Source organism: Neodiprion pinetum, chromosome 3 (genome assembly GCF_021155775.2).
Source record: "Neodiprion pinetum isolate iyNeoPine1 chromosome 3, iyNeoPine1.2, whole genome shotgun sequence".
Classification (NCBI taxonomy): domain Eukaryota; kingdom Metazoa; phylum Arthropoda; class Insecta; order Hymenoptera; family Diprionidae; genus Neodiprion; species Neodiprion pinetum.
In genome coordinates, this window is record NC_060234.1 from 19,609,675 (window position 1) to 19,635,246 (window position 25,572).

Below are 25,572 nucleotides of genomic sequence, written 5' to 3' on the forward strand. Positions count from 1 at the left end.
AGGGCTTTATCATTTATAGTTTCGAGAATATTTTAGAACTTTCTCATTGAAATTAATAACAAAATGGCGGCATGGCGCACATAAGTAACGAAAGACGATATTTTCAATCCAGTGGCGCAGATTCCTCGGTCAATTTTGACACAATCTTTGAAATTTATCTGTAGATTCAAGCTCGTGGCTGGATTTTGGAATTCCAATCTCGACTTTCTTTTTTTTATCTTTTTTTTTTTTTTTTTTTTAAAAAGTGAAATTGTTTGCTCACAATCGTATATGAATACCTACTTGAAATGTTTTTTTTTATTTCAACATTTCTCACTGTACTCTCCATATATATGACAATAAATCAATTATGTACTGAAACATTGAACTCTTTCGTGCAAGTTTCTCTCGTTTTCTCTGATCCTTCGTACGTGCGCGTAATTAACGGATAGCCGCTTGTCGTGATCTCAATAATCCACTCCGTAACGACGTCGTGCCGCTATTGTATCATTAATTTCAATGAAATAATTCCAAAATCTTCATGTAACTCTAAGTAATAAAGTCCTCAAACACGGGTTGTTCTAAGTGTTGTTATTTGCTTTTAAAAAAACCCCTAAAAATACGTGTGATTTTAAACCGTCGAAGCTGTACCTCCCCTCCCCAATTGAATACCGGAGTGAATTACGAAGTATCTTCATCAATAGTAGGTACATTGCTCTACCTTGCAACTATGCACTGGAAGCACACTGACAAGGAAGATATCCCAGGGCGATCTCTCCGATATGGTTTATTTTGTAATATGTTACATCTAGTAGACTAAAAACTTAGCGATACGTATTGTTCTTTCATCTGGCATTAAACACCTTCAGGGGATGAAGCCACCCACCAAAGTAAGTCATGTCAAGGGGCAATTTGGTAGTTTTACCCGCAAAAACATAATATTTTTTTACCAATCAAAAAAAAAAAAATTTCTAAATAAATAATTCACTTAGAAAAAGTAAGAAAGATAAAAAATTATAGAAGCACTGAGAATTGATTCATTTCCGATAGAACCGGAAATTCAAATTAAACGGGACATGAAAATTTTTCATTCCCATCGTTTGGCTGTAAAATCTTGTGAGTTTCAAATTTTTCGTTTGGCAGTGAAATGTAAAAACATTTGCATTTACTATTTTTTTAAATCATGTTATCCTGAAAACAGGAATTGTACCGACCGAGATGAATCACTTGTTTAGCCAACTATCCGAGCCTATGTAAAAGTGCCGCAGATAACGCAATTCCATACATGCGATAGCGAACAAAAATATTGAAAAATTTTTCCGAAAATACATTCCTGCAATTAGTAGTGATTCAAATAACAGGAATACATTTTTCCAGATCATATTTGAGTAAGACGAATTTTTTTTTTTAATATTTGCATCCGGCATTGCACTCAATTACGCTAGCTGCGAGTTTTTCGGATCAACATGAGCGTTGACTGAAGACACGAGTGACATTCAACGCGACCGTTAATGACTGACTACGGTATCCCAGTCTTAACTAGACTAAGGTAAGTGTACCAGTTATAGACACGTTGAGCCCCAATTAATAACCGTCTTATTTTTCAAAATTATAAATTGACAACACAAATTGTAAATTTCTCGATGATTAAAACCAATTGCTAGAGGATTGAATAATGCAAATTTATTTTTTGGTACTTTTAGAAGCAAGGATTAAACAGATACAATCAAAAAAGATCAATAATTGGGACAGGGTCAATAACTGGCATACTTACCTTATGTCCACAACACGAAAGAACACTGCGTGCGAGATTTTCGAGATTCTAATGATTCTAAAGTACTTGAGATTGAGGTTGGTGGAAAACTAAGGTAACTGAAAATTGCGCGTAATTCCAAATAAATAGGATTATATATAGGTATAGGATTCAGTGGAAGATTATATTTTATCGTACTTATTACATCGAATGCTCGCAGATAAATTGCTTACGTGTGTTCAACTCACAATTAGTGCTACGTGATATTTCGGTATACCGGAATTTCTTCGATATGTTTTGTTTTCAAAATATTTCGTTATCAAGATCAGCTTTAGTAATATCGAATGCAGATTTCAAACAACTGAGTAATTCATGCTTTCACGGTACTTCCTATGCGTTGGATACTACGAATAATCTTCGTATCATGTTGTATTTTCAGATAATACTACCATTTTCGTAGATTATAATACTTAGTATATTTGACTACAGTTGATCGCGGAAAAGCATGTGTGCTATGTAATGCACTTGGATGGGTCGGTGACAGGTTCGTTTAGCTATTTGCTGCATTTCGGTGCAATAGTTTGTAATTTTATACGCTCTTCGATTTGCAGTTTCTCGGTATTTCGGCATCCGATCTGTAATTTGGTATTTTATCGGTATTTCGATATTTTATCGGTAGTTCAGTATTTCAGTATTTACCGGCAGAAAAATATTTCAGTAATCCTCGACATGAGCATACAAAATCAATACAGAAAATCGGTATCAAATTTTTGACACCGCACAGTCCCAGTGTTCGTATTATATTCTTCTCGATTTTCTGTAATTTTATAATTCTGTATTGGACTTAAAAGAAAATGGTTTAATCACAGTATTCGTATATGATGAAACTTGATGTATGAAAGTTGGTCAATTCATCATTTCTTAAATTGCACCCCTGGTCCACAAAATTCACTGATAAATTATACTTAAAATTATCTAAATAACTCAAACAATTAATTTTTCTCAACCCAGACATCGCTATAAGTTCATTTAAGTACGAAGCTGGATTCTGATCGATTCAAGGGCACCGGTATCGTCTGCTGTCACCTGTTTTACCTGCGCAGCAGACGACATGGGTAGCCTTGATCGCTCACGATCAGAATCCATCTCCGCAGGATTACGCAACGTTATCCGTCGAGTATCCATTCGCTATTCCATTGAGGACTACCACGAAGAGAATTTTTTGAATCTAAAATTTTCTAAATCGGTTTCCATGTGACGCCATATACCACGTCAACAGAAAAAAATTAACTATCGCAAGGGTCACGATCAACTTTACACATGTAGTCATACTATACCTATAGTGACGAAGTTATCACGCTAACTAATTACAAGTACCGGCAGTCGTATCTTTGTGGTAGAGAAGTTCAAGGCGTATCTGATAAGATAACCGTCATTTAAACCACTGTGTGAATGTTGAACAGGATTGTAAAAATCTGGTAGCAAAAAACAATAAAATATAGAGCGAAATGTTCTTTGATGTTCTCACTATTGTCAGGCCCTGATCGTACACCTATGATGGGTTATCCATGTCGTTGACTGAAGATTGTTAAATATACACCCAGCCCCGGGTATTCACTGAAGTAAGATAAAGGGCAGGACGGGCACGGGGATAATAGCAGTGCCCTACACTTACCGACACGCTTATGCGGATAACAATGTTAATTGAGTCGGTAAGGGCAGGATATTTCTTTACCGAGACTGCCAGCATCGTCCCTTGCCTAGTTTCAAGGAGCTTCCAAACGTCTCATTTAATTAACTGGCGATGAGCTGTCTGTAACTTCAGTCATTTCTCATGTCCACGTAGATTTCTTGCGGTATTTATCAATTTTCATGATATCATACGTGCTTGATTAGTATACGTATCAAGACGGACTAGTTACAAGTTCACAGATTGTAGTATAAAAGAGTGAAGGCTATCAAATATCAACCATTCATTACGAGAAGAAAAGTGGATCAAAACATAATTGGACGCCAGGCACCTTGTACGCAGTTATTCGAAAATAAAAATAGTCCCAAACGCTCTTGAAAGTCAAATGGATAATATAAAATTGATGAGAATTTATTTCGTCTTTGGAGTCACGTATGACTTATCGAGCTTATTGAATTGAATTAAAATACCGGGAAGCATTTATAAATTAATAACATCATTGTTTCAAACGTTTCGACGTTTGAGTCCTGATCACTCCGAAACGACTTACCTTACGCAAATCTTTATTCAGATCTTTTTTGTAGAGCGTAAAATTTCCTACAAGAATATGTTTTGTTTATATCTTCACACTGATTCGTTTTCGAGCAATAAGATTCTAAATTTTTTAAAAATTTTTCCCCGTGTTATTTAAATGGGAAATAGAAAATTGAGAATAGCCACCTCTAAATATCAATATTAAGAGCTCATATTTTACCGAGGTCATTTTTGGGGGACACTCGGAAGATTTTTCAATTTTCTACGAAAAAAAAAAAAAAAATAGTCGGTTTTTTTGAAACACTCTAGCGTATACTGATCAATCGGAGAGTAATAAGTTAGAAAATACGACGTGCTGATAACTTTAGTTTAAATCATTTGCGTATATTTATTTATCACGTTATCAGTATCTTGTTATTCTCGTTGATACTTTTCAAGCTACTGATAAACAAACACACACAAAGGATTTCAACTAAAGTTGGAAAATAGAATCCGTATCTGCGCTATTTTTTTGGTACCAAATAAATGGAATACGATACAAAAATACTAATTACCCTTTATCTAACCTCGTAGACTCCACGTAGAAAACTATTTTGACAACTCTCGGTTTCAGAATACTTGAGTCTTTAAGTATTTCCACGGAACCAACGAGTTATTGGTAACTTATTCCGTATCAACTTGACCGGCTCCTATCTCATAAACAGTCAAATTTAGGTGGTAGGCATGCGAGTACTTTTCGATGCGAAATTTGCTCTTTCAAATGCAGATGAAAAAAATATACTGTTTCATTAAAAAAAAAAAAAAAAACCAAGTTGACCTTCACCTGATCTTATCAGTTGCATTTTTTTTTAAATCTGACTATTTCATCTTCTTTGCCTCTCCATGCGCTAAATATTTTTCAGGAAACGTTTTTTCGTATCTTTCTTAGTTTCGGAGTAATCAGCTCGAGGCGATTAAAATGAAACACGGTGTCGAACAATTGTGCAGCGTAATAGAATGAAGGAAACCCAAGTGGCGCTATATAATGTGCAGTGGGCTTTTTCACGAATATCTCAGAACATCCACAGGGTGTTTCATACATGTAAAATATAATTTAAGCATTCCCAGCAAACCTTGATACTTATGATACATCGCATTGTAATCACAGAGAACTTTATTTCGTAGATTTGTTAAATGTCAATGACATGATTGATCTCTTGTTTAAGGACGCATTTACTCTGCCTCGACAATTATATCTTTTAGAGATGTCGCAGGCACGTAACAAAGTGACATGGTTAATTGATTAACTGCAATTATGTGCTTGGTACATTTCACGTCAGCAACGCTATCACACCATCATGTGTGTACATACGAATTCATAGTGAATCTCAATTGAAATGTGAATTTATTCCGTACACCGATAGTACTGCTCGTGCGCAAGCTTTGTTGGATTCTTATGCAGGTTAGTCACTTATTGGGTCACCTCAAATTTCATGTGTAAATTCGGTTCATAGAGGTTATGTAGGTGATGCGACTTCGTTTAGATTAAGCAGATTTACAGCTAAAGTGATTTGTGATTGGTAGATAAGCCTTTATTCTTAATTGATGGATGACTGGTGAGTGCTGTGAGTCATTGTAACATCATAATTTTAATTCGTCACTTGACGCAGGGGAGTTCGACACCTCATGCCTCGTTTCGAGTCTGTTGAATCCCCTGTCTTGCAGCCGAAAATATTGCTGTGTTACCATCTCGCCGACAAATGAAGTTGAATTATTTTGCGCATGCGTAGTCGGTCACTCAGGCTCCTAAGTTTCATCGTTTCCTCTCAATACATGGTCTAAGGTCATCAGATGCTCTACAAATTTCTCAATAGACCAATAGGACATGGTAGTGGCAGGGGTGTCGTACAAGTAGTCTGGAGCTTGACGTACGGCTGACAAGTTTGTCGGCAGAGATAGCCGAGAATCGAGGTTAATAGATTGGAATGGGTGTATGTGAATTAGAGCCACTTGGCACGAATGGGGTATACCTCTAGTATATTTATACAAGTGAAAAAAGAAGTTCGACTACGGCGCAAGGTCAAAAATGTGGCAGAGAAGGTACAATTTTTGATAATTATGGGAATGGTCGACAAATCAAGAGGCCCCAACTAAAGATGTAAGGGTCTAGGATGGAAATAAGCAGCAAGACATCGAACACATGGCAAGTTTATAAATTTGAACTTCGTAGAAGAAAATCATGAATCATAAAATGCTAAATTCTAATTTGTCAGGAGAAATAGGGATTTTATGGTAAAACTTCGTATTATCAAAGCAATGCAAAATGAGAAAATTGGGTTTGTGAATACTTCATTTCAGTTGATTTCAAAAGTTTTTGACGTTAGTTTTACTCTGAATTTGTTTCTAAATCGATGAATCTGTCCCTGCAAGCTGTCGAAAGTCAGCAGACCAGAGCTTTTTTGAAGGAAATCCAACAATTACAAAGTAACTTGTGTGATATTCTCGCATTTGGAGTTATTCAGAATAATTTTCGATTGAAATTTTTGATCAGGGTGAGTAAAATGTCAATTCTCCAAATTCACTGGAATTGTCGAATGAATTTCAAGAGCTTAAAATTGATCCCCGATCGAAAACAATTTCAGGTATAGCGAAAAACGTGTGCGAAGCAAAGTAAGTGTTACAATTCGAAATATTTGCTGTCTTGAACATGGGGCAATCCACGAGGTATATATCAAGACCAGAAGTTGAGATTGGGGCACAGGCCTCGAACTGCAGCCTAGGCTTAAACAAGAACGTATATTTGAGGTTCTTATGGAATTGTAAAACGGTTGCTGGCCATGAATTTGATAAATTTTCAAGTTCAGCCTTTTTCGTGTAACCCTCAACTCAAAAATGACTAGTGATTTTCCTTTCAGATTTCGTAAACCTACGGTTGAATCATCACTTTTTTTCCGAACATGGTAATGAAACGGGCTTAGGAGTTATCTATAAAGTCATTTTGCCCACGCTGTAATTCAAAATTTTTGGCCGTGAAGGATTCTCAGCGCCTGGGGTCAAGCGCAGAGAAGTTCTAGTGTTCTAGAATAAGAAGCGTTGTATCGATCCTGACCACTCTTCAAACATATTCACCAAGAACACAAAAGCAAGTACTGCGCTGAGGACTACGCACTCAAGCGTGATAGTCTTGCGATACAGAATTTGAGAGAGAATTCCAGTTTTCAAAATTAGACAACCGTTAGATTCAATACAATACATTATTGATCAAAGAATTACGAAATAATGAGATTACATTGTGAAGCGTTTGTTCAGATACTGTTATAGGTACGTGTATGTGCTATCTCATGTATGGACATGCACGAAAATTGTATTTAGTTAATTGAAAAAAAATTATATTTCTAATCTGTAACTTGCGAATAAAGGCACATAAATTACAATGCAATTTGTAATGAAAACGAAATAAAATACGAATCACGTATTTTCTGATCAAAACAAAATAAATACGAGTCATACCTATTTTTTTTAGTTAAATAAAAAATACAAATTCCATTTGTACTTTGGAATTATAATGAAATAAAATACGGCTTACATTTGTCTTTATACGGGCAAGTTTATGAATTATTAACTAAGTATCCACGAGCAAAATTTCATTTTTCAGCAATTTTGGTATCTTGTAGTACGTAGGTACTAAGATGCAAAAATTTTGAAAAATTTCAGCGCTTTAGCTCTAACGGTTTTGGCGAAGTACATTGATCAATTTTTTGACATTTATTTTACATTAATTTTCAAATTAAATTTTTTATCGTATCCTTGTTGCCAAAAAAATATACGAACCAAGATGTTTTCGATTATTGAATTCGTTTCAGGTTAGATTTTCACAAACCATAGCAACACAGGTTTTTTCACAAAAAAAGATTGTTTTTAACGTTTCCCAGCACCTCAATTTTTATATTACTGTATCATCTAAAATTTCACAGTTTTTTGACGTGAAAGACTCGTGTTTCCAAGCGGTGCTTAAAATGGGATCAGGCGGGGGCTACAATCGATTTAATAAACGATAACATTTCTTTTTTTATTCTCTCCGCGAAATATATTCATTTTATACACATTTGTAAAAGTACTGTACCTTTTACATGATACGGTGTGTCAATTGACTTATCTAATACTACGTGAAGAAAAGCCTGAATAGGTACACTTCAACTCTGATGCTTTCACAAATATCAGCTCTAAAATTTTTTGGGGTCTTCACTGTAATTTTGATTGCAATAAACGAAACGTACACGATTTTCTACATTACACGGTTCCCATTGGGAGAGATCTCAAGAGTGGCAAGATTTTTTCACTTTCTAACCGAAATCTTGCGGGCATACGATTGAATGTCTACAAGCTAATCGCGCAAGACTATTAATTCCAATGTAGGCTATAAGACTCGGAGCTAATTGGAACGAGAAATAAACAGATTCACCCCGATATTATGTGAGACCTTCGCATGCGAAGCCCTACAATATGAGTTTTACCTTATTCTCCTGCAAAACAATGCGGACGCCCTAGTTTGACAATCTACAACGCTTGAACATTGTTCGGAGTCTCGTAGAATTTTCGGTGTCAAAGGTCAGAAGCAGACGACAAATATTTTTTGCGGAAGATTCGGCCCTTTGAGGATGGTCGTCCTTAGAGCTGAACAATTTATTTTACGTTATAAAGAGCCACTGGGCTAACGATTTTCCTCAAAGAAGAAATGTTTTTGGACGAACCGCCAAGTAAAACTTTACTGTGCTTTCAAATGCGGTAGGAAAAGTTTTTCATTGTTTTCATATTGCAACGATGCAGGTAGAGAGCAAAAAATCATAACCAGTACATCGACGCCGAGAGGCGTCTTTTCATAAGAATGGAAAGTAGCACGTTTTAGATTTCTTACGAAAAGTATTTCATTTCGGCTTTTTACGAAAATTAGCATGTTTTGGTTACTCTCGTGAAAACTATCATGTCTCGATTAGTGCAATAAGGATTTTCTGAAAATTCGTGCGGTGTGCGGTAGTCGAAATGAAAGTCAATTTGCGGATGCAGAAATTTTTTACAGATTCTTTACAGATGTTTTAAATTTGTTCCAGATTTTTTATCGATATAAATATCAATTGGTCTTATTATATTTATATCAAGTAGTCCTTACCTAAACTATGCATAATCTTTCGACTAGAGTGTAACAACTATTGTATCCAATAATCAATGTTTTTGGATTTTTATACCCAGCAATACTACACTTTTACTAATCTGTATTAAAACGTGTTAGTTGTCGCGGTGAATGTCGAAACGTGCTAGTCTTTGCAATTTAAAGATCTTAGAAAACATTATTTGACTTCAATTTTTAAAGCTATGACTTCAATATACCGCACGAATTTCAAGTCAAACTGTCAATTTGCTGAACTGATTTTCATTCCATGTTATTCTTATTTGGTTATAGCTTATATAAATTAATTATTAATTTGAATCTTGCATGATCGTACGCACTAGTTTTTTGAGTAAAAGTAAAAATTAAAAAACGAAAAGCGCATGCGCAGCGAGCGTGTTGTTGCTGGTAGGAAATAAAAAAAGTTCGATTCCAAAAACGCTGATTCGTGAAAGATATCAATTTTCTGGTGGTGGGTATACCAGTCTACATTCATTCAGCATATAGTTTATTGAGTTACCAAATTTGTTATAGTTTGACAAGTTATAACTATTGTCTGAGAATGCCAAACGGTGGCCAAATGTTTATATAAAATCTAAATTAAGGCCGATACCCAAACGTGATATTCCTATTCTGTTTACTAACAAATGTAGCCAATTAGATGCCGATCCAAGTTTATCTTTGATACGTAGATATTTGATGCGTAAATTCTCCGCGATAGTCGACAAGGATGATTACACCGTACCTGAGACATTAAAATAGCTACTTGACATTGCGTTTTTATCAATGATAACGTTGATCGGTCGATCCATCGATCGCCTGACCATGATCACATTCATCAATAACAAACTTAATGCATCTTGACCAATGTGATTAGGCTAAAATCGTGGCTACATGTGAGTACATTGGTTTCTTATTCTGGCATGTTCTTTAATTAATTGATCAGACATTAGACGCCAAGAAAAATAGATTAGAAGCCGATGAGGATTTAACGGTGGATCGCAATTGGCCTTTGCAGTTATTTTTTAAACTTAACGACTGATATTCGTCGGTGTAACGTTTTACGAAGCAAATTGCTAATCCGAACCGTCACAAGCAAGAGAAATGTTATTTTTTGAATTCTAGAAACTTTGAACACTTTTCGTGCTATAGTCATAGCGAGCACATACGTCGGAAACTACAGGTGATTTCGTAGAATTGTCTACAAAAAAAAAAATGGCTGAAAACATCAAAAATCGAGATTGTCTCTGAAATTACTCAAATTCAAAACTTTCCTCGCAAAAATACGGTAGACTTTTTTTTCTTCGCTACTGCTGAAATATTTAATCCAGTTGCGCACGCGTTGTTGTCATAGAAAATCAATTTTTTTCTTTGGATGTGTAGTATTTTTTACCAACTTTTCGTTGAAGGATTTTTAATTCAACTTTTTACCGTAACAAAATCGATTGTTTGCCATTTTTAACCCAACACCGAAGTCCCTTCATCGAGTCACGCACAAGCCGCGATTAAGGACGTCGGCCCATCAGTGCTGACATAGTCTAAGCACGATAATAGAGCTGCCGTGCCTCGTAAGAGGAAGCAATGCAAATGCTATTTGTGAATACCTGGTCTCTGATTGATTAAAAACTAAACGATATATTAGCATACAAGAACTATGATATTGGCATCAAACAGGTTACAGGCTTAGATTGGTCAATTTTTGTACCAAAGAAAATGTATAAAATGCGATGGTAAAATAACCTGAAATTGATCAATTTTAGTATTTTGCATTCAGTCTATTGAAAATTTGGTTATTCTGGGCAAATACAAAGGTATCATATTTCCTTTGAAAATTTAGAATGAGTGAATCTATTGTACGTAAATTCAGTGTTTTTTCTTAATTTTACAAACTTCCTTCCAATTTCCACACACGCGCATGTTTTTTCGCTCCGAAACAAAATGCGAGTTCGATTCTACACGAATTACGTAACAATGACTCCCAATCTCTCACGTCGTCGGCTGCATCGCCGGTCATTGTCACATAATTTGTATAAAACCGAGCTCGCATTTTGTTTCGGATCGAAGGCAAGTCAACCGGAAGCCCAAGGTATTAACGGACATTACTGTACCTACGATAATTCGTCTTACCTACGGAGGAAGAATGAAACAAATACATGAAAAATTACAGAGCAGAATTGTCGTTGCTTGGAGACGGGATAACAGGAGAAATACGGTTGCCAACCAACTCACCATGATGCACGGGTTTTGCGAAAGAAACGCGGCGACACGGCGTACAAGGAGAGTCGTCGGAGGGCGTCCTCGGGGTAGATGGACCCCGCACCCTCCAATCGAAGCCACTCCATCATACTAAATCGATTTCCCTCTCGATGCTTCGGTGTATTCTTGCCCTCCTCGCTTTGGTTCGCATCCGACGTACTACTCTTAGTGCCACGAGTAACTTTTGTTTTAAAATTCACCAACTTTTCGTACAAAACCATGCGTACACCGCAGGTGGCTTACACTTCATCCTCGCGCACGTATTTGAACACCCCCGTTGGCACCGGCGTAAAGTAATCGCAAAAGGAAATAAAATCCAGTCTTTCATCCGAATGTAAACACCAATCGCCAACTATACTCTCGTAGAAACAAAATCATAATCAAAACATTATCACGCATACGCGTATAACGCACACGCGTACACACGTACGCACACTTAATATCGAAGGTGAAATTGTATAGTTGGAGAGAAATAAAAAGCGAACCCCGGCACTAGATACTAAGTGTACCAATGATCTATAATTTTTTTGGTACAGAAATTTGTCAACGTGTTTTACAAGCATGTATTATAAGTCGTGAATAACCAAGAAAATACGTAACGCCCAACTGTTTTCGGCGGCAACAAAAAAATCAAATTTTCGATAAAGAGAAAGAAAATCCAACGAAAGTAAGAATTAAGGTACCACACGCGTTGTTGGCAAGCCGTTGCCCCGAGTTCGAACCCTCGTACGATAAAGAGCTACAGTATACTAACGAATGGATGACTGCCAATTCGTTATCTATCAGCTGCGGGACACTCATGGAGGAGGATGTTAGGTATTCGTGTGTACACTGTTATCTAAGAGCTTTTTTTTTGTTGTTACATTACCGGTCTTATCTTGTGCAAAAATATTCTGTAGATATGGAAACGCCTGTAAACACTCCGTATATGTATATAAATTGACAATCGAGAAAAGAACCTTGCGAAATGTGAACGTTATTACACATCGCTTTATGCAAGTTTAAACTGTAAAAAATTTCGTGTCAAAATTAACCGATATGAACTTGTATGGAAGAATTATCGGAGTCAACTCGGAAATGTAGCACCAGATAGTGTTCATGGACACCAACAGTGTTGAATAGAAATCAAATTGTGCTCTGTATAAGTCCACACCAGAATATATTTTACAGTGTAATATCACCCAATCGCTCCTGCATTATGTCCGTGATTCTACCAACCAATCGATGAAACTAGGTTATTCGAGTTATCGCATGTAATGTACAATGGACGATAATTTGATACGCAAGAATGATGCACCCTAGGTAATTTTGCAGCTAGCCTTACTGTAGGTGTTGTTTGTATCATAAATAAAATATTTTTTGGGTGAAAAGTAGCATGTTAACAGTATGTAATACGTTCTTGATTCATACTCTCACCCAAAAATTTTGTCTCCTCGCAAATACGTCAGATATTGAGGAAATTTTTTGTGCATCTTTTCACTGACAGCAATAGCAGCATGAGTGCTTAAACTGTGCCTATCTTGGTTGAATATTCTTAAACGACGCAGTAGTTCTAAAGAAGCTCTTGTTTAGAGATAAAATATCAGATATAGAAAACTAATGCGGGAGTCGTGAACGTTGAAAGGGGTACGAAATCGTCAAAAGAAACACACCGACGTCTCTTATTTGTAGAATTTTACATAAATAGTGAAAGTGAAGCCATTTTTTGAAGCGGTACGTGAAAAATAAATGTCCTGCACAACAGAGGAGACGACCCATAGACTTCATCGACACGAACCCGGTTAACAATGTTACCTGCATTAATCGTACTGTGGACCTGAAAATTCCCGATGCTTGTATTGCTGATGCGAGAATATTGGGAAACACACCCGGGGCTCGTGCAACACTGGTCGTAACTTTGCCTGGTGTCAGATGGCTGTGAAGTATTCTCGGACACATACAAAAACTCAAGGAAAAAAGTGTCAATATCTGAAACGACTTGATAGGAGAACAATTTCAGCTCGAAAAGAAAATATCAAGAGCCTACACCCAGAACTTGTCAGATCCTTGGGAAAAATCCAAGATCAAAGGATCGTTTTATAGCAACAGGCCATAAGTGGTGCTTTGTATCAAAAGCCATGGGACTGGCATGGGCAGTATCGTCAAGAAACATTGATAACACTTACAATACCAGCACCTACATTGCAGAATTGCTTTAATCCTTCATCACTAGCAAGAAAACCACACGAACCAGCAAGCTCAGTGACTCACTCATTGTAGGGCCAGTGAACAACAGTAAGGATATTCACGTTTCCGCCGCTGTAACTCATTAATCATCAGACTTACAAAAAAAAGTGTCTCTACAAAAAACGTAGGTAATTTAGTCTTCTTTAAATTCGTATTAGACATTTTTGTCGTAGGATCAACCGATCAGGAATTATTTTGAGAAAGACAATATTTTGTACCTTTAATCCAAGATAGTGGACCACGCCCCCTCCCCCCCCCCCCCCCCCGCAAGATCGAAAATTTGGATTTGGATATTTTTGGTGTGGTATATTTCATACGGTAGGGAAACGACTATTTTTTTTTTAATATGTTTATTGACATCAACCAAAAAATTCCCGAAAAATTTCGCACGAGCTTTCGGGAATCATAAATAAAATTTTACTCCAAAAATAGAAAACCCGAATTTTGTAAACTGCTACTTTAGCTAACCGCTAGTCCCCAAATAATGTTTAACAGTAGAAAATATTATATTCTGCTGTAACAAGTGCTGAAAATACGCGATACCTGAACACTACTTGATCTGAGCAACTTTTAGCAAAATACTTTATAAGTTTTTTGTTTCTTTTTTGAATTTTCAAAAGCAGATCAACAAACGAAATAACTTTTTTACACATTTTTTAATACGCCACAAACTAGCTGTTTCCGAACTTATCCAGTTTTGTGGAAGAATCGGCGACGGGTATAAAACCGAAAAGTCAGCAGTTTTTGGCTGTCATTTTGATGTACCTCCGGTTAGAATGACATTTACGATATTTAAACCGTAGTTAGGTAAAATATATCAATGAACATTTTTTATTGAACAATATACCTTCGGAAATTTTTTTGAGTATGTAATCAAAAAATGTAACGAGATGAGCATGCTAAAAGTGGTTACAGCTTTTCAGTTCGCACCTCGAGCAACTTTCTTTACGAGCCCAAGAAATATTCATTTTCATCGATCACTCTTTTTTGATAACCGTTATCTATCTCAAGTTGAAAAAGTTCTGGATGTGGACGTCATTAAAGGATACAAAAAGTAATTATTTCGTTCATGTCGACACGCAATTAAATTTTCAAAAAATTCTTCAATATTTTATTATATTTTTTCTATCAATCTTTGGTTTGGAATCAACTTAAAAGTGACTGGCTATGATCAATTTTTCAGATTCCTTTCACCGTGGCAACCATCGGTAAGTAAACGCTCCGCTAAATCTGAGTGGCAGGATTCGAATTTCAAGAATCTCATCACTACTTTTGTATAAGGTGCCTAACAGATCGCGTGTCTCGTAAAGATTCACGTGTATAAAACTAAACACAATATAAAATATCAAATTGTTTGCTGCCATTGTTGTGTGAAATTACAATTCAATATAAATAAATACGATTATTTTCGGATCTCCCTATCGTAACACCGTTTGAAAATTAAATTTCAAAGCATAGTCTGAAAGGAAACTAAAAAATGTATCAAAGCCAGGTTTTTTTAAGTTGATGGCAAACTGAATATTGGTAGAAGAATCACGTTGAAACGATGCGGTTTTTTTTTTTGAAAATTGTAGACTAAAGTAAACCAGATTACGTTTAGTATCTTTTTTTTCGTATCAAACGAAAATTATTCTTGAAAATTAAAGTTTTATGAGATGAGGAGAATAAGTATTGATAGAGTTAGAGAGTTACAAATAATGTTTGGACGAATATTTTCATTATTCATGTGAGCCAAGTTGCTCCAGATGCCAACTAAAAAGTTGGAGGGGTTCTTTTGTCATGTTTATCCAACTATGCCCGTTATCCAAGGTTGCAGGCTTTCACCAGTCTTCACCGACCACGTAAAGTGTCAGTTACTTTGACTAGCCCGAAAGCCTATACCTAGGTATACATTAGGTACTGAGGCGAAAACCGAACGACGGTGGGACTACAGCTGAAAACATAAATCTATGTGGATTTACGCTTTATTGAAGGATCCGCTGGGTTTTTGTATTATATAAATTAAATCAAAGTAACCTGGAAATATGTAAATTTTTAAAACTGCGCAAAAAGATTTCGGCAGCGTTATGATTTGGGAAATTTCCAAAGGTGTCTGAAATTTTTTTACAAAATGTGACCCAGTTAACAAAGCATGCCGTATATGCGTATCGGATGATAAATATTTACGTACAGCTCACGTGAGCACTATAATGAAGCGTAACATGTTACTTTGTACCAAGTCGTTATCGTTTTGCGTTGAATCTACGTAAACACTCGATGTACTTACACTATGTATGATAAGATGTGATACACTATGCCCCCTACCGCATACGCAGAACAAATCGCAGGAATGGTTTTCGACGCCTCAAAGTACCTCGACAAAGGATTTAAATTTCACAAAATAGGTCAATTTTACAAATATCATACAAGATTATGGAGAGCAGTGTTACTTGGTTGGCGCGGCATGCTTCATACCGGGACAATCTCTTGAAACTTGAAAATAGACTGCGCATGCGCCAAATAGTTCGATCTCATTGGTCGGCGAAATCTTCCCGCAGCGATATCTTTGTCTGCGATGCAGGCGGGCCAACGTAAACAAAATGTGTACGATTGAATCGTCAAAGAGCATAAGCATTAAATTCCAACCGTTCTTTGAAGAATCAACGTTCCGGCCCGATAACAAATGTTTCCCAAACCTTTCCGAGTCACTACCTCAATTATTCGAGATTCTAACCTCGAAAATTCGTATAAATCACATCGCCGCCAGAAACAGTTTGACAGCTGAAACTCGGGATGACCAACTTGCATGAACAGCCGATAAAACTCGCGCATGCGCAGTTGATTTTTGAATTTCAAGAGATTGTCGCAGTATATGGGGCATTCCATACGAAACCGACCAATCCGCGAACCGGATCATATTTGATTTTATTGAAATTTTTTACTCTTTTGTACCCATTAAAAGCAGTCTTTCGAATTTTTTTACAATTTTGTCTCAACCCGTCCAAACACAATGAGTTTTTTTTAAATTTCGCACAACTTTTTTTATAATGCTCATAGGTTTTTCAAAAACACATATCAAAATAAAATATGAAGTCATTTTTTCTCGATTTGAGTTGTAGTTCCCTAAAGAAAATACAAAAACCAAGTCGAAATTCATTTTCATATGCTTTTTCAGTTTCAAACCCAAGATATTTTTTATTTCACAACTAGGACCATTTTGATTTTTTTAAAAGAAATCATCACTTTTCAAGAGACTTTTTTTACAACTACCGAAAAATTCGTAGCTGGCGATATTCGTAACTTGTATTTTTTTTTCTACCGCGTCTGAAACAAAAATCATGTTCCTCCTTGAATTAATAACGCAAGTAGAGTGATTTGATTCCAAATTATTCTCTTTCATTTTATTAAAGTGGTTTGTACCGATTTACATTTTTGCATAAATATTAATGTTCGTTTCCGGTTCATAATGGTGTACTGCTTTCAAGCGTTGAATTTTTTTTATATACGATGTGGATCTTTAAATCGTTTGCACTAGAATACCTTTTTATATCTATATTGTCGTTATCAGGAATTAAAAATTAATTTAAAAAAATACAAGTTATGAATATCACAAGCTACGAACTTTTCAGTACTCGTAAAAAAGTCTCTTGCAAGTTGGTGAATTTTTTAAAATCAAAATTTCAGTTAATTGATTTTCCGATTAATCGATTAATGGACAGCTTTGATTAATCGATCAATCGATTAGTTCGAAGTTTCGTTTTGACGTTTCTTTATTTAGTCGAAATTTATATCCTATTTTTTAGTGCGTCAACATTTTTGTTTATGTAGTATTACAGTTAACCCTGAGTGCAACCATTCTTCTGGGGTCCCTTGTTTGGGCATCCCTGGGTAATATATTATATATAGGCAGAAGTAGTTTTGATTATAAAATTGGTTTAAATTCATATTTGTCAGCTTATAAATCGTGAAATAAAATCGTCAGAGTATCTGGTGTACGATCGTACAGGGGCGAATTCGATATGTTTACTTTAGATGACGTGGTAAAATTTAATGCAAATAAGATGTAAAGAATTATCAAGAATCGGAAGATTCTTTCGAATTGGTAAAAATAAATGGGTAATATACGATCCAAGCAGCCCCCAGAGGGTTAAACAGTTATATTAAAAAATAATCAGTTGTTAATTCAATAATAATTCCAAGGATGCCACTGAAAGAAAACTGATTTCAGAATTGTTTTACATTTATACATCAATTGCGTATGTATGTTATGTTTTGTATAAGAAAATCTATTCCAGTCTACATGCCTTGATACGAATTGTTTTGATCACTTGCTCTATGTTTACTTCTTTTCAAAGTGAACGCTTCGTACAAGTTGCGTACGAAGCAATCGGGCATCATCTATCTATACTAATATTATAAAGAGGAGAGATTTGATTTTTTGTTTGTTTGTTTGTTTGTTTGAAATGAATAGGCTCCGAAACTACTGGACCGATTTAAAAAATTCTTTCACCGTTGGCAAGCTACACTATTCCCGTGTGACATAGGCTAAGCTTCATTTTAAAAAAAATTAGGGATGCTTACTAAAACTTGAATAATCTAACCCAAGTTGTAAAAAAATAAACAAAAAACTTCCTTCAATTGCGTGCACTGCGAAAACTATTAATGACAGAACAAAATGATGTATTACAATTTTTCAGGACACATCACTATCTATAAAAAATGTCGCGACAGCATGTCTCTATCTTTTATAGTTACGTCACAATTATTGTATGCCCGTGCGAAGCCGGAATGGGCTGCTAGTACAGAATATTCCAGTTGCGTAACTAGACTTTACGGGCCCCAATGCGAAAGAAAATGAAGGATGTATGAAAACGAACATCGATTCACTGAATAAAGAAACTTTGAAACAAAACTACGATGTAATCGATTAATCGAAAAAAAACTGATTAATCACACAGCCCTACTTAGTATACTTAATAGAACTGTGTGATTTCTCCAAATTTCGTGGAAAACGTTCGGGTTTGGGACGGGTTATTATCGGATCGGGTTTTTTGACGATCCCGGATTGGTCGGAAGCCCAGGATTTTCGGGAAACCCGTAATCCTCGTAAAACCCGAAATTTTTTGAAAACCAGAAATTTTTTAGGAACCCAAAACGTGAGTAACCTAACTTGTATAATATTCATAATATTGAACAAATAGTAATTGCTGAATGCTAATAGTAAATAGTACGTCTAAACGACATCGATATTTGTAGTAAAAAGTATGTCAACCTTTCATCGGGAGATCCGGGCATCGGTTTCATCGAAATTTTCGGGAATCCCAACATTTTCATGCTTAGGAATCCGACAGGAAACTAAAAGATTTTCCCCGGACCGACCCGCACGGCCATAATAACGATTACAATTGATTACACATTCCGTGTATCCAGATTAAAACACTGGTTAATTCTTCATCTGAACCCTAAATTGGACCTAACCGGTTAAATCGTGTTTTATATGTCGTGCCTAAAGTCCGAATCAGCAAAGCGCGCATCAGAATGGGAGCCGTTGAAATATTACGTTACGCTTTCAGGGGTGTAGGCGGTTAACTTCACTGAGACGACCTTTGACAGGGGGGCAGGGGGTGTATCCCACTCTTATGGATATGTATTTGTTGTTTGATCGGACAATTAACATTAGCCATCGTATTATTGACAAAAAACAGCGCGACGTAATATTTGAATTGCTTTATAGGCAGTTGTTATTCGAGTATTATTTTTCTACGACAAACATAGATACGTCTGACTGACGGAGTCAGCGTCAGATGCGAAGTCAAGATCCGTTCAATAGCAGCAGTCAGTACGGACCTCGAGTATAACTTCGATTTATGGAGAGTAGAGGTAAGGAGGACTGTCTCCATGTGTATAAAGTGTCCGTAAAGTACAGGCAAATCAAGATGGCGTTGCTGCAGCAAAAGTTCCACAAAGCGCCAATCAGATTCGTCCCGATTGAACTCTGATTGTTAAGCGCCAATCAGATTGGTACCCTTATTGCTTATGAGCGCTATTGTGGTGACTTGTTGAACCACTATTTTCTGCTTTTGGCGGACACTTTTTCAGCTGAAAACGCATATGAGATACATCTCCTTAACTCTACCCACCATACTTCGATTGCTTAAGTCATCTCGGCGAGTTACGTAGAAAACTCCACTACAATAGATAGATTCAAATTGCTGCTCAGTAGGTAATCAAAACTCAATACAACTCACCCATTGAGGCTAGATGCGGGATCCAGGGAATTTGAAGGCCCCGATACATGGACTTTTGGAAGCCCAAGTCCCTCCACTTGGCCGTGACTGTAGACATGATGGCTATGGGTTGACAGAGAATCGTCGCTGTCACTGCTAGGCAAATGCTCCGACCCCACTCCTCCACGAGGCCTGAAACCCCATTGAAGCATAAATTAATTCTATTTTAGGGTGCCGAGCTTTTTAGCGCAACTTTGGAAAACAACACCAAGTACACGAGTCGTGTCTACATGAACATTTGAACGCGTATACACTGGCGCTTTCCATATGAAATCAACAAATTTTATTCCTCACTGTTCGAAATTTTGTTGAAACTTTATTAGGTGATAGAAGGCTCTTTAAATCTCCCAAACTATATTCTCATCAATTCTTCGTACAATGTGACTTTTAGGTTTCTGATATTCAACCCTCCTTGAGGTTTTTGAAATTCAAACCACTTTCTTAAAGCATCTCAAATGGTGACGAATGGTTACATTTTGTAACAAGAGAATACAGTCGACTTTTATTCCTGTGTTACATATAGAACTTTATTTCCGACTCAACTCTGGTCGCAATAAACATATATTTGAAAATTGGGACTTTTGAATTGGCTTCATATTTCCCGCAAATGCGTTTTAGGGAAAAACATGCTACTTTCGTCCCGCTTTCGTGGTCAAAAAAGTTAACTTTGTGGTTGAGTCGGGAATAAAATTCATTTTCTTTTCCGGTCATTTTAATACTATTTTCACGATGAAGTGATTTCTTTGTTCTTTTTTCGAGGTCTCTGATAATCTTTTAATCATTGGTAATCAATACTTAACGTTTCAAGAATTTCAAAGAATAATCTAAAACATTTGATACTTTTTAAAGTTTACACTGGCATTGCGTAAAAGGTGAAGTTAATTTTTTTAAGTTTTGCAAACTACCAAAGCACTTGAAGAATAGGAAAGTAAGTATAACTAAACCAAGTAGCACACGGTCGACTCACATTTGACTTACTGCCGTCGGAAAGTAACATCAACCAATCGGAGACTGATGAAGAGGGCGTATTTGAAGCCATTAGATAACTACATGATACTTAAAAAAGTTTTGAATGTTTGTAACTTAGAAGTGATTCCATAAGAGAAGAAGTTAAACAAATTAGAGGTTTTAGAAATGCTACTGTTAACTAAAAAAGTTTCAACAGAGTTAGAAATGGTCAGGATTAAAACTGGTTGATTTCGCATGAAACGCCCAGTTATAATTCAAACTATAATAGAAGAGACTGCTATGGTAATGTGATTCAGGGAACATATTCCATAGATACTAGATTCTTTGCGTAATATTACGGTACTGCGGACTAACACATTCTTAATCAAGCTCCTGAATCGAATTGTTATCAAGGGGGTGCCCTGGTCGATTTCGAGAAAAATACCTTTATATTATTAATTCCAAACAAGTCGTGTAATTTGGTAGCTGACCATAAAATTGCAAATTGAATAACCACTTCTATTCTCTATCCTAACAGAACAACTGTGTGATTATTCAACGCTTCAATGGGGAACAGTGTGACGCAAAGAGCTTTTTGACGGGGACTGATGTTTAACGTTATTCAAACGAATACTTAGGACTATACTGAATAAACTTAATCCAAACAGATAGGAAAATACACGTATCACGAAAATTCATTTATACTAATATATTACCTCGGTGAAAGAAAAAGTTTAGATTATCACTAGCTTGTCCTCAGAGTTGAGGTGTAAGTAACGTAGCTTGCGACTTTCTGGTAGAAAATTTTCTAATTTTCGCCTTACGAAAATTACGTTCTAAAGTTATGGACACGCCTCGTGGTATGTAATGGTTCTTGAGGAGAGAGATATCGCATTTTTGTGTTTCTATGAAACTTTGTTTTTACATTCAATTTTCACTTAGATGAATCTCGAATTATAAACTTTTGACACGCATATTCCTTCTGTAAAAAAATATGTTTAAAAAAAATCAATTTCTTCAACATCGTTTGTCACGTAATTAATCAACGAGACAGCCTTGGATAATATTCAATATCGATTCAAGAGGGGCCAAGTATGCCAAGCTTAGACCAGAGGTCAAGTGTTCGTCGGTAATTTATATAGTTTACGGTCTTTGTCGGTAAGTGAAGACGTTGCTCGGACGTTTGGTCGATAACAGTAGATCCTGGTCCATTTATAAGAAAAGGGCTGCACATTTTTGTTGGTATGTCAGTCAGACGTGCCGGCACAACAGATCGCGTACTGACCCGTTGTAATCATAGGTGGCGCTAAATTACTACGTAATTTTTACAGCAAACAAATTCTCACAAGGCCTGACTTTCTTTAAAAGGGATGTGTTGCGTAACGTAAATTGCAAAATTGCAAAATAATGTTGATAGATATTTTGAAAAAAATATTCAACCTTTGTATCTTCTTAAACTGATAGACGGGGAATGATAATAAGTTATAAGATTATGATTGGGGTTGTCAAATTGCCTATAACAGGCTCACCAATTTCTTAAACGCACACACGAGATATAGGTAGAATATTTTTATTTTTTTTTTATGCTGAGTTTACATAAGGAATTTATCTTACCACAATTTTATTAATATTAATGGTTTTAAAAATAAATAATACCAACGGCAATGTCAAAAAAATTATTGTATTGATAAAGTAGCAATCTATTCGCAGACTAACCAAATGAATAAATTGCAATTACCTACATCTGCAGCGGACTAATTACTGATAAAGCAATAAAACATAGAAAAAACTAATCACGAAAATTAATTTTTCCTCGATCTGCGGGTGAACTATACGCCCGTATGAAGTAACTAATATTTATACATTTGTCAGGTGTGGAGGGATCACGGAATTTCAGCGATTTATAATATTTTTAGATGAATTAACGGTACTTGAATTTCCATAGAATATTATTTGTCATATTGCCCTAAGCAATATCGAATTCGTAAAAATTCAGCTACGGATGAAAGGTTTTATCAATTTTACTATTCCTCCAAAATTATAATGATATAGGTTGAAAGAATTGACCAAGTTTACGGGAATCGAATTTCACACACCTTATAAGTAGAGTACAACGTTGTTTTAGAAATACATATAATAAAATTATGAACTTCATCTGTTCATATAATATGTATATTATATACTTTTACCTATCTAATTATAATCTCATTGTTATCCCAGTATTTAATAAATTTAATGAGAATGTATGAAAATATCAAATTTTTCGGAACAATCGATAAAAAATAAAAAATTTCTACCGACCTCGTTTATACGTTACATAACAAAAAGTCTAAAAGAGAAACTTACAACAGAATGTATGTTTGCCAAAAAAAATTCAGACTTCCCGACAGAAAAAGCATTTAAGTCAAAAGCGTATAATTTAATATTCATAATACGTGTAAAAACTTAAGGTACGAGTAACGTTTATCGAATGGAAAATATGAAAATTCAATCACTCCATTTTAGAGAACTATGAAACTTTTCATATATTTTGAGTCTGAAATACCAACTGGATAACCCAATTGCAGATGTATTAAAATTTTGATTTTGAAATATTACATGACAACAGGTAAAATGGTTTACAACGCAGTGCAGGGTTTGAAAAATCATGGTTTATGTTCATTCTCCTATCACGTCACGTCCAAGGAACATTCATCAATCATACAAAATGACTGCTTCACAAATATTTATTCAATATTTATCTGCAGTAATTCCAAATCCATTTCAAAATACGATTATACGTGGAATCATCATAATAAACTATTACATGTATACAGTATACACGGATCGTGCGGTGCATTGCGTCAAGGTGAGAGAAAAAGTGCATTTTTATAGTATAGTTCAAATGCAACTCATTCATTGAATTAAAAAAAATAGAAGTAGGATACGAATGGATATCCACTTTTCGAATTCTAGATAAATTTATTTATTTCGATTTATTTATAGTCAATAATTGCCTTTCTTTAATCAGTCTCGCACTTGTTGACTGAATATAATTCAATACACTTACTATCAGAAAAACAATAACACGTATCATAACGATTTAAAAAATAAGAAATCATTCATTTTTTGATGCAGTCAAAATTACTGATGACAGAAAAATTAGAGATCCAAAAATCAAGCATTTGTATTATGTTTAATTTAGCATCCATTATATTTCATATTCATGAATAAAGAAACTCAAAGGGTAGGAAGTCCATACATTTTTTAATTCGTGATAAAAATGAATTGTCCGTTTATTTCTATAAGTATTCAGAACCACGCGCACCGCGTTTTTGCTATTAATTACAGCATCTAACGTATCAGTGAGGTCAATTTCGTTTCACAGCTTGTGCAGTGTTAGTCTATTAACCAAATATGCAATTAGTGACTAATACGGCGCCGAAAATTGTAATGGTATCGAAAATGGTACCGAAAATTGAATTTTTATTTAAAATTTGAAATACGATGACACACATTTTAAGAAAGACAGAGACAGGGATTGAGATGTGAAGAACCAGTACAAATAATGGATATTTGATTCCCATTTCAGTGGTTCTGACGGTAACTAATCAGTGTATTCTGAATCAGCATGCCCCGTAAATTTATCTGTACCGAAGGCCGGTCAAGATTATAACCAAGAACTTGTACAAATTCGAAAATGCGTTACATAGATGAAAACTATTCTAACATCGTTACAAATGAATATACGGAACTTAAGACTTTGCTACGGAAAGAAGATTTAATCGAGATTATGTATGTGTAATATAAATAAAATCTCTAATCAAATTAATTCATGTTATGATTATTTTATTAATTCATCAGATATCTTTTTTCATGAATAAATTCATAACGTAGTAACTGTACGTGGAGATTTGAATTATGACAATTTAAAAATATAACCATTCGAGTAACAGTCTGCACTCGAAGTGCAAAAAAATCCGTTGACGTTTCCACGTAGAATATTTGAACAAAAATTTCAAGTTATTTGAGAATGTAAACGTCAAAAGGTGTTCGGCTAAACATAAATCGATTCCTAACTGGATAGGAGCGAAAACAGTTTTGGGTATTTCTGAATGGGAAAGATCAAGATTCGATTTTTTTTTTAATCAATAAACAATTAACCAAATTCATCAATCCTCATTAAAGAATCGGGCATCAATTTTTGAAAAGTGTATTGTTCTGATTGATGAATAAATTTTCAAATGGTTGCATCTTACAATAAATTTGTCCTGTGGAGCAAAGTAAGCATTTAGACTGTACTTGTTTTAGTACCTGAAACGATTTTCTTGATGTCGAATCTCAAAAATCGAACATTATCCAAACATTCCATTTTCCACTTTTTAGAAAACATAAAAAAATTTTGTTTCGTTATATGTAACGAACGAAGTGTACTCAAGAACAAGATGTTATAGATTGTTTGCAATCAGAAGATTTCAAAAGTCAAATCAAACTCTAGCTTGAAGTCATTCAATCGAATCTCTCAATCTCTCTGCAAACATCTGATCCACGTCGAAACTTTTTTAAACTTTTTATACTGATAAATAAATTATAAGAAGAAGAAACCAAAAGTATATTCAAGCGTTAGGATTTGATACCACACGAGAAATTTCTATTTGTGGTTACTGTACGCAGTCCTCAACTATTTTCAGTATCTTACCATGGCTGAAAAATATACTTCTGGATATAAAATCGAAATGAGTTTCGTAATGGTAACCAAAAAAGTGTTACTATTGGTAAACCCCACGTATTTTCTTGT

General features: G+C 35.4%; 1 protein-coding gene and 1 long non-coding RNA gene across 4 annotated transcripts in view; one reads left to right on the top strand and one right to left on the bottom strand.

Moving 5' to 3' along the window:
• The window catches only part of LOC124214724 (GRAM domain-containing protein 2A), a 114,137-nt gene that overhangs the window by 72,596 nt on the left and 15,969 nt on the right, over nucleotides 1-25,572 (bottom strand). For all 3 annotated transcript variants that reach the window (XM_046617316.2, XM_046617318.2, XM_046617319.2), the window contains exon 3: nucleotides 19,809-19,979. In XM_046617316.2, the coding sequence (XP_046473272.1) occupies nucleotides 19,809-19,979 (171 nt within the window). The remainder of the gene's footprint in view (nucleotides 1-19,808; nucleotides 19,980-25,572) is intronic.
• Nucleotides 1-25,572, top strand: part of LOC124214734 (uncharacterized) — a 53,361-nt gene that overhangs the window by 22,468 nt on the left and 5,321 nt on the right. Inside the window, exon 2 of the long non-coding RNA XR_006882196.1 lies at nucleotides 14,765-14,789. This is a non-coding gene — a long non-coding RNA (uncharacterized lncRNA). The remainder of the gene's footprint in view (nucleotides 1-14,764; nucleotides 14,790-25,572) is intronic.